Source organism: Salvelinus fontinalis, chromosome 40, assembly GCF_029448725.1.
Source record: "Salvelinus fontinalis isolate EN_2023a chromosome 40, ASM2944872v1, whole genome shotgun sequence".
Taxonomy (NCBI): Eukaryota; Metazoa; Chordata; class Actinopteri; order Salmoniformes; family Salmonidae; genus Salvelinus; species Salvelinus fontinalis.
In genome coordinates this window covers 24,235,761-24,246,166 of record NC_074704.1, presented here as the reverse complement: position 1 = coordinate 24,246,166, position 10,406 = coordinate 24,235,761, and the positions used below count along the sequence as shown (strand labels likewise).

Sequence of the window (10,406 nt, the reverse complement as noted above, 5' to 3'; positions counted from 1 at the left end):
CGGTAAACAATTTGTAAAAATGAACAATGCAATAGGTAGTCGTTTTCTCAATGGTAGTTGTGTCTGCCGGAGAGTCTTGAAAATAGGCAGCGTTAGATTGCTGGTCCCTCACCAACACGATGCAGCTCATTCGCAAAGAAATGTCATGACAACTCATTCAATGTTTCCACCTGTGAGAGAGTTGTCTCCTAAAATTCGGTGTTCTCAATGGACTGAAATTCAGAGGCAGTTGTCAGGCAGGGCTGGAGGTACAATGAATGTATTTGACAGGACTATGAAGAGGAGACAGAAGAAATGGGCTGCATCGCTACAAGACGGTGACAAATATGACTATCTGAGAGACGAGGTATACTGTAGCTGTATTTGTATGAGATAGTTTGTCCCGTCCTAGCTCTCTTTTATCCAAGGAAATGTATGTATTCTGGCACTGTTCGTATTCATTTGCAGGTTGGAAGCAGAGTTGCAGACCGGGTCTATGACATTACAAGGTAAGGCAACAGAAGTTGTGATGCATAGACATAGTGTATGAAAATTGTCACATTCGTGGCACTGTCGTTGAAATTAAAAGTTTATATTTGTGCATGTGAGGGTGTGTATTTTGCTGACATTTTGAACTTATTTTCACAGGACATTTCCTTTGGCTTTGGACATTGGCTGTGGGAAAAGTCACATTGCTGAGCATTTGCACAAGGTAGCCTTCAATGGTTGTTCATAAAGAGGCGGGGAGCATTTTAAACGATAACAGCATTCCCCACCCGTTTCGGTAGAAAGTTGGAGGCTGTAGAAATGTAACCACTCCCAAATTCATAGACCGAGCTATGCAATATACCCATGATATCAAAATTATAGTTTTAACCATGTTTTAAGGCTATATCATGTTTGTTTACATGTACTTTGTTGACAAACATTATAGTAAAATAAGCTTTTGAATGTTTTGGGTTCTGATGGGGTACAACAGAACAAAGCTTATGGGGCATTTATTAGCTATATTCGTCAAGAATCAATGGGTACATATCATACATTTATAAATCCAAAATGGATGTAGATTGCCCCTTTTTTTAAGGTAGGGAAAACATCAACTCACAAGATGTATGGCTTTCTGAATATTGAATTGTGCTTCCACTTTCAGGAAGTAGTTGAGCAGCTCTTCTTAACTGACATCTCAGAAAAGTCTTTGGTGAGTTTTATATCCAATTAAATTACTAATAGGAATTACAATATGTAATTCTGTTAGAACACCTAAGTGGAATGATTGTATTTATGAGCAGAGACCACTAACTATAGATCAATAGATTGATGGAATATTCTGTCAAATCAGGCATGTTATGGAGGGACTTCTGTTTTTTTTCCCTGGATGATCTAACGCTCTTCTCACTCCTCAGAGAAACACAAGAGAAAGTGAGATCCCTACCCACTGTGTCATGGCCGATGAAGAGTTTCTACCCTTTAAAGAAAACACATTTGATCTGGTGGTCAGCAGCTTGAGGTGATTTGGCCCTGTAGATGTTTCTGACATAATATTCGATTTGAGCCATCCAAGTCATATTCCCCCGGGTTTTGAATGGCTTGCTTGCAACACAAAATGATCTAGTACTGTATGTTTCTCCTGTTTAGCCTACACTGGATCAATGATCTCCCTGGAGCCTTGAGACAGGTAACTGACAGCCTCATATTATTATATCAGTACTTTGTCTATTGCCGGGCTGTTTTTCCAAACACGTTACCTTCTTAAAACATCATATTTACGCATAGGATTCAGGATTACAACAATCCCGGTTCTTCAGTCTGTATCACTAATATCCTAATAATCCCCAGTTTACAATTGGCTCATTCATCCCCCTCCTCTCCCCTGTAACTATTCCCCAGGTCGTTGCTGCAAATGAGAACGTGTTCTCAGTCAACTTACCTGGTAAAATAACGGTAAAATAAATAAATAAATAAATCACTGTGCTGTCATTATAATCCCTCTCCCTTCCCAAAGATCAACCAGGTCCTGAAGCCAGATGGGGCGTTCATCGGGGCCATGGTGGGCGGGGAGACCCTGTATGAGCTGCGCTGCGCCCTGCAGCTGGCTGAGCTCGAGCGGGAAGGGGGGTTCTCCCCCCACGTGTCCCCCTACACGGCCGTCACAGACCTGGGCAACTTGCTGGGCCAGGCAGGCTTCAGTATGCTGACAGTGGTGAGGCCTTGGGTGTCCCTAGCCATAGATATACAATATAGGCTAATGTGAGTGTTCTATTTAAATCTGTGGTCCTAGCTGTGAATCTAGCGATTAGCTAGACAATATAATGATGCCGTAATATTCGTGTTTGAGGCAAGCGATTTATATGACATTTTGTTTTCTGTAGGACATTGATGAAATTCAAGTGCACTATCCTGGGATACTTGAGGTCATGAGTGACCTGCAAGGTAGGCCTACTGTATACCGCAGTTATACTGTTGTAGATCTGTGCTTTTTGTTCATACTGAGTTTTTAATAGTTTAATTGTTTCTATTCATCTTCTCATAGGTAATTGTCTCATAGGACAGGCAGTTAAATAATGTTTAGCGCCTGAATGCTGAGTTTTCACAGTTGTCTCAACTCTCCAGGTATGGGGGAGAGCAACTGCGCTTGGAACAGGAAGTCCATGTTGCACAGAGACACCATTTTAGCTGCAGCTGCAATCTACCAAGGTGAGCTACATAGTAGATAAATACATACTTGAAATGAAACCATCTTATACTATTATCATATTATCATCCATACATACTGTTCCGGGCTGGCAGCATTCTGGATCATTGCTACTCTAACATCCGCAGTGCATACAAAGCCCTCCCTCGCCCTCCTTTCGGCAAATCTGACCATGATTCCATTTTGTTGCTCCCAGCCTATAGACAGAAACTAAAACAGGAAACGCCCGTGCTTAGGTCTGTTCAACGCTGGTCCAACCAATCGTATTCCACGCTTCAAGATTGCTTCGATCACGAGGACTGGGATATGTTCCGGATAGCCTCAGACAACAACATTGGTGTACAGTCGTGGCCAAAAGTTAAGAACGACACAAATATTAATTTCCACAAAGTTTGCTGCTTCAGTGTCTAGATATTTGTCAGATGTTACTATGGAATACTGAAGTATAATTACAAGCATTTCATAAGTGTCAAAGGCTTTTATTGACAATTACATGAAGTTGATGCAAAGAGTCAATATTTGCAGTGTTGACCCTTCTTTTTCAAGACCTCTGCAATCCGCCCTGGCATGCTGTCAATTAACTTCTGGGCCACATCCTGACTGTCGGCAGCCCATTCTTGCATAATCAATGCTTGGAGTTTGTCAGAATTTGTGGGGTTTTGTTTGTCCACCCGCCTCTTGAGGATTGACCACAAGTTCTCAATGGGATTAAGGTCTGGGGAGTTTCCTGGCCATGGACCCAAAATGTTGATGTTTTGTTCCCCGAGCCACTTAGTTATCATTTTTTCCTTATGGCAAGGTGCTCCATCATGCTGGAAAAGGCATTGTTAATCACAAAACTGTTCCTGAATGGTTGGGAGAATTTGCTCTTGGAGGATGTGTTGGTACCATTCTTTATTCATGGCTGTGTTCTTAGGCAAAATTGTGAGTGAGCCCACTCCCTTGGCTGAGAAGCAACCCCACACATGAATGGTCTCAGGATGCTTTACTGTTGGCATGACACAGAACTGATGGTAGCGCTCACCTTGTCTTCTCCGGACAAGCTTTTTTCCGGATGCCCCAATGATTTTACCCCAGTCCTCACCAGTCCCATCCCTGTACCTTTCACAGAATATCAGTCTGTCCATGATGTTTTTCCTGGAGAGAAGTGGCTTCTTTGCTGCCCTTCTTGGCCCCAGGCCATCCTCAAAGTATTCGCCTCACTGTGCGTGCAGATGCATTCACACCTAACTGCTTTCATTCCTGAGCAAGCTCTGTACTGGTGGTGCTCCGATCCCGCAGCTGAAGCAACTTTAGGAGATGATCCTGGCGCTTGCTGGACTTTCTTGGGCGCCCTGAAGCCTTCACAACAATTGAACCGCTCTCCTTGAAGTTCTTGATGATCAGATAAATGGTTGATTTAGGTGCAATATCCTTGCCTGTGAAGCTCTTTTTGTGCAAAGCAATGATGATGGCACATGATTCCTTGCAGGTAACCATGGTTGACAGAGGAAGAACAATGATTCCAAGCACCACCCTCCTTTTGAAGATTCGAGTCTGTTATTCAAACTCAATCAGCATGACAGAGTGATCTCCAGCCCTGTCCTCGTTCAACATTCACACCTGTGTTAATGAGAGAATCACTGACATGATGTCAGCTGGTCCTTTTGTGGCATGGGCTGAAATGCAGTGGAAATGTTTTTTAGGGATTTAGTTCATTTGCATGGCAAAGAGGGACTTTGCAATTAATTGCAATTTATCTGATCACTCTTCATAACATTCTGGAGTATATGCAAATTGCCATCATACAAACTGAGGCAGCAGACTTTGTGAAAATTAATATTTGTCATTCTCAAAACGTTTGGCCACGACTGCATACGCTGATTCAGTGAGCGAGTTTGAGCAAGTGCATCTGGGATGTACCCACGGTGACTATTAAAACCTTCCCCAACCAGAAACCGTGGATTGATAGCAGCATTCGCGCAAAACTGAAAGCGCAATCCACTGCTTTTAATCATGGCAAGGCGACCGGAAACATGACCAAATACAAACAGTGTAGCTATTCCCTCCGCAAGGCAATCAAACAAGTGTCAGTATAGAGACAAAGTAGAGTCGCAATTCAACGGCTCAGACACGAGACGTATGTGGCAGGGTCTACAGTCAATCACGGATTACAAAAAGAAAACTAGCCACGTCGCGGACATGGACGTCTTGCTCCCGGACAAATTAAACAACTTCTTTGCTCGCTTTGAGGACAATACAGTGCCACTGACACAGCCCGCTACCAGAACCTGCAGGCTCTTCTCCTTCACCGCGGCCAACGTGAGAAATGTTTAAACGTGTTAACCCTCGCAAGGTTGCAGGCCCAGACGGCATCCCTAGCCGCATCCTCAGAGCATGCGCAGACCAGCTGGCTGGTGTGTTTATGGACATAATCAATCCCTATCCAAGTCTGCTGTTCCCACATGCTTCAAGAGGGCCACCATTGTTCCTGTTCCCAAGAAACATAAGGTAATTGAGCTAAACGACTATCGCCCTGTAGCACTCACTTCAGTCATCATGAAGTGCTTTGACTAGTCAAGGATCATATCACCTCCACCCTAGACCCACTCCAATTTGCTTACCGCCCCAATAGTTCCACAGACAATGCAGTCGCAATCACACTGCACACTGCCCTAACCCATCTGGACAAGAGGAATACCTATGTAAGAATGCTGTTCATCGATTACAGCTCAGCATTTGACATCATAGTACCCTCCAAACTCGTCATTAAGCTCAAGACCCTGGGTCTCGACCCCACCCTGTGCAACTGGGTACTGGACTTTGACGGGCCACCCCCAGGTGGTGAAGGTAGGAAACAACATCTCCACCCCGCTGAGCCACAACACTGGGGCCCCACAAGGGTGCGTTCTTAGCCCTCTCCTGTACTCCCTGTTCACCCATGACTGCGTGGCCATGCACGCCTCAAACTCAAACCAACTCAAGTTTGCAGATGACATTACAGTGGTAGGCTTGATTACCAACAACAACGAGACGGCCTACAGGGAGTAGGTGAGGGCCCTCGGGGTGTGCTGTCAGGAGAATAACCTCACACTCAACGTCAACAAAACAAAAGGAGATGATCGTGGACTTTAGGAAACAGCAGAGGGAGCACCCCCCTACCACATTGACGGGACAGTTGGAGGCCGAAGAAATTTGGCTTGTCACCGAAAACCCTCAAACTTTTACAGATGCACAATCGAGAGCATCCTGTCAGGCTGTATCACCGCCTGGTACGGCAAATGCTCCGCCAACAACTGTAAGGCTCTCCAGTTAACTTAGCAGCCCTTCACTAACACGGAGGTAGGCTATTTAAGGAGAGCACGGATGGGTGAAGGAATTGACCAACACATCTATAGATATAGCAGCCAATAGCCTAATTTTGTCCGTCAAACAGGTAGGCCGCCCTCTTATTTCTTAAATAGGAATAAATAGGCTCCAACACAAAGCCCTGATAGTGAAGTGTAAATAAAATGAAGACATTGAAATGAATTATGCCTACTCGAATTTGCCTATTTTCATCACCATGAGCTGTCCATTTCCGATTTAAGTGCCCCGGCAGCTGCTTCAAATTTCAGCACCACAATGTAAGTTACTCGTACCTGGCTTATTGTGAGGTCGATAACTCTGATAAATAGGCCTTATGGGCAAGAAACATTTTATTTTTAATAAAGTCAATTATAGAGTTATCAAAGTTGACCTCCGGTCCTCCTTTTAATATACACCAGCTATCTGTTTGTGCTTTTCGAGCATGCTCTTCGTAGCCTATGGATTATTTGATTGAGACCATACTAAATAGCCTGTAGGCGCACTTGATATTGCGCACCCAGCAGAGAATCAGATGCGGGGTGGCATCGGGCACACATCGATATATAGCCTAATAAGCCACTGATTCTAAAACACAGAGATATTGACATTTTATCAATTACATTACCCTCCCCTGGACTAGTAAAAAAGAAAATACTAAACCCTCCCCTTGACTGAATTTGAAAAAGCATGACCTTACCCCATTTTCCTCTAGGTACCCATTCTGTACATTTTTATCCATCCCTAAGCAGAAGTAACTCTGATCAAACTTCTGCTTTAGAGAAGTGATCACCAACTCTGGTCCTGGAAAGCTACTGGGTGTAGGGTTTTGCTCCAGCCCAGCACAAACACACCTGATTCAACACATCTCGATGAGCAGATGAATCGGGTGTGTTAAGCGCAGGCTTGGAACAAAATCATGCACAACCAGCAGCTCTCCAGTACCAGTTGTTAACCAGCCTGACCCCTGCTTCAGATGCCGATACTGTATTTGATTGATTTCCATTCAGAGATGTACGGGAGTGAGAATGGGTCTGTTCCTGCAACATTTGAGATCCTCTACATGATTGGTTGGAAGCCTCATGACTCCCAGGTGTGTGATCTTCGCAAATCACATTTGCCGAAATATAATGTCAATGACAAATGGTGAAGATGTTGAATGCTGTTTTGTTCTTGGCAGGCGAAACCAGCGAAAAGAGGCTCTGCGAACGTGTCGTTCGGGGACCTCTCGAAGATCGGCCAGCCATCAACTAAAGACAAGTCGTAGGAAAAAAATATCTGCAGCCATTGCATAAAGAAATAAGTATGGGGTGAGTTCCCCAATGAAAGTATTGGCGAACTACTAAAGTAGATAGGTGACTGGTTCCCAAGAGATGTCCACTCAGTGACATCAGTCAGATGTCACTTTTTCACTGATACTATCAACACAGATTCAGTGTAAGCCAGACAGTGATTGAGAAAGGCTATAATTCGTTTCTCACCAGCTAAGAGCAAATGCATACATTTCTACAATACATTTATCATTCAGTGTCTTGTGTTCCTGTCTTACCATGCTTCGTGTTCCTAAAATAAATGCAATGATATATAAATCTCCACTTTGTGTCTGATGATGAACTGTATGGATACTGTTTATACAATGTTTACATCTGAAGGTAATGCTGCTTGTCAGAAGTGGAATTCAAAATATGAACATATGACTCAAATGCCAAACCCACCACTGGTGTGCGTGGTCAAAGAGCTCTATTTTCATGTCATCTGACCACAGCACCGCCTGGAGTTTGATAAACGGCATTGGTATTTGGACCAGCGAGAGCATCCTCACCCCTTGCATCACAGCCTGGTATGGCAACTGCTGGGCAGCCGACCGTAAGGCGCTACAGAGGGTAGTGCGTACATCACTGGGGCCAAGCTTCCTGCCATCCAGGACCTATATACTAGGCAGTGTCAGATTAAGGCACAAAAAATTGTCAAAGACTCCAGTTACAAGTCATAGACTGTTCTCTATGCTACCGCAGGGCAAGCGGTACTGGAGCGCCAAGTTTAGGTCCAAAAGGCTCCATAACAGCTTCTACCCCAAGCCATAAGACTGCTGAACAATTAATAAAATGGCCACCCAGACTATTTACATTGATAACCCCCCACTTTGTTTTCACACTGCTGCTACTCGCTGTTTATTATCTATGCATAGTCACTTTACCCCTACCTACATGTACAAATTACCTCGACTAACCTGTACCCCAGCACACTGACTCGGGTACTGGTACCCCCTGTATATAGCCTCATTAATGTGCTACTTTTACTTTAGTAAATCTTTTCTTAACTATTCTTGAACTGCATTGTTGGTAAGCATTGCACGGTAAGATCTACCCCTGTTTGATTTGATTGCAACCGGTACTATGGTCAGATGGTATGGAAATTGAGCTCTTTGGCCACACACACCAGTTGTGGGTTTGGTGTTGAAAAACAGAAGTATATGCAGAAAAGTACGTCATACCTACGGGAAAATATGGTGGTGCATCTGATGTTATGGGGCTGTTATGCTTCCACTGGTCCTGAGGCCCATGTTTTAGGTCTACGGCATCATGAACTTTACAAAGTACCAGGACATTTTACCCAAAACCTGGTTTCCTCTGCCAGGCTGATACTTGGAGTGGATCTTCAAGCAAGACAATAACCCCAAGCACACATCGAACCCAATTGAAAACATATGATTTGAATCAGGTATTCCCAAACTGGGGTACGCGCAATGCCATCAGTGGTACGCCCCCCCATGTTCCCATTTTCAAATGGTACATGTATATTTTGCAACGGGGGTATACAGTTCTGTGTTTTTTTTCCCTCGCCTGAGTACCCTCGTTTCACTGCCACAAATAAAATTAAACCATCTAGTGTTCAGCAAAATAACAACACAATGTCAAATACAGGTAGCCTAGTCAAATATTTAACTAGGCAAGTCAGTTAAGAACAAATTCTTATTTACAGTGACGGCCGTCCAAACCCAAACCCGGACGACGCTGGGCCAATTGTGCGCCGCCCTATGGGACTCCCGATCACGGCCGGATGTGATGCAGCCTGGATTCAAACAGGGACTGCAGTGACGCCTCTTGCACTGAGATGCAGTGCCTTAGACCGCTGCACCACTCGGGAGCCAAATAATTAACATCCAATCACATTAATCGTTACTCTCTTGTGGGAAACCTTCACTTGCGCAGACATTTAGAAACAAAACATGACAATTTTAAAAATAAGCCACAGAAGTTTGAGTGATAAAGACAACTTTTGAGTAGTAAGACAAAAGCAACAGATACCATTAATAAGAAGTGGCTAGAAGCATCTTATATGGTGAGCTACCAAGTGGCTAGGACAGGCAAGCCCCATACTATTGTGGAGGACTTCATTCTTCCTGCTGCCGCGGATATGGCTGGGACAATGCTGGGGGAAAAGGCACAAAAAAACTATACAGACAATTGCTTCATCAAACAACACTGTTTCACAATGCATCAGTGACATGGCAGGAGATGTTTTGAAACAATTACTGCTTCGCATACAAGCCAGTGAATTATATAGATGAGTCAACAGACGTGGCGGCGGGCCTGGCACAGCTCCTGGTATATGTACGTTACATTTATGGGGGGTCAATTAAGGAAGACATCCTCTTCTGCAAATCACAGGAAACCAGGACAACATGAGAGGATATTTTTAAAGTACTGGACAGCTTTGTGACATTAAATGGACTTTGGTGGTCAAGATGTGTTGGTGTCTGTACTTATGGTGCAAAAGCTATGACAGGGAGACATAGTGGAGGGGTAACGCGCATGCAAGCAGTTGCTCCCAATGCCACTTGGGTACACTGCAGCATCCACCGAGAGGCTCTTGCTGCCATGGGAATGCCTGACAGCTTGAAAGACGTGTTGGACACTAGTGAAAATGGTTTGTTAAAGCAAGGCCTTTGAACTCGTGTATTTTCTGCATTATGATATGGGCAGTGACCATGTAACGCTTTTACAACATACAGAAGTGAGCTGGTTATCAAGGGGCAAAGTATTGACACGTTGTTTTGAATTGAGAGACGAGCTTAAAGTTTTCTTTACTGACCATAATTTTTCACTTGTCTGACCGCTTGCACAATAACAAGTTTCTCACATGACTGGCCTATCTGGGTGATGTTCTTTCCTCGCCTGAATGATCTGAATCTAGGATTACGGGGACTCTCCGCAACTATATTCAATGTGCGGGACAAAATTGAGGCTATGATTAACAAGTTGGAGCTCTTTTCTGTCTGCATTAACAAGGACAACACACAGGTATTTCCATCATTGTATGATTTTTTGTGTGCAAATGAACTCAAGCTGACGGAAAATGTCAAATGTGATATAGTGCACCGGAGTGAGCTGGGTGCGCAACTACGCAG

At 44.1% G+C, this 10,406-nt stretch overlaps 1 protein-coding gene across 1 annotated transcript; it reads left to right on the top strand.

Annotated features, from left to right (window-relative positions):
• The first annotated feature begins 19 nt into the window (after positions 1-19).
• On the top strand, positions 20-7,590 carry ndufaf5 (NADH:ubiquinone oxidoreductase complex assembly factor 5). Its single transcript, XM_055906405.1, has 11 exons — positions 20-346; positions 448-488; positions 628-691; positions 1,130-1,177; positions 1,383-1,486; positions 1,615-1,654; positions 1,982-2,179; positions 2,349-2,409; positions 2,590-2,673; positions 7,006-7,088; positions 7,176-7,590. Exons 1-11 carry the CDS (start codon positions 20-22, stop codon positions 7,260-7,262), a joined length of 1,137 nt encoding a protein of 378 aa, XP_055762380.1. The 3' UTR covers positions 7,263-7,590.
• The last annotated feature ends 2,816 nt before the right edge of the window (positions 7,591-10,406 follow it).

Excerpts from the sequence above, each read along its gene's own strand:
- ndufaf5 (XM_055906405.1), top strand. The coding sequence starts at position 20 with ATGAACAATGCAATAGGTAGTCGTTTTCTCAATGGTAGTTGTGTCTGC. Across the intron at positions 489-627 it reads CGGGTCTATGACATTACAAG|GACATTTCCTTTGGCTTTGG; the intron begins GTAAGGCAACAG and ends TTATTTTCACAG. Across the intron at positions 692-1,129 it reads TTGCTGAGCATTTGCACAAG|GAAGTAGTTGAGCAGCTCTT; the intron begins GTAGCCTTCAAT and ends TTCCACTTTCAG.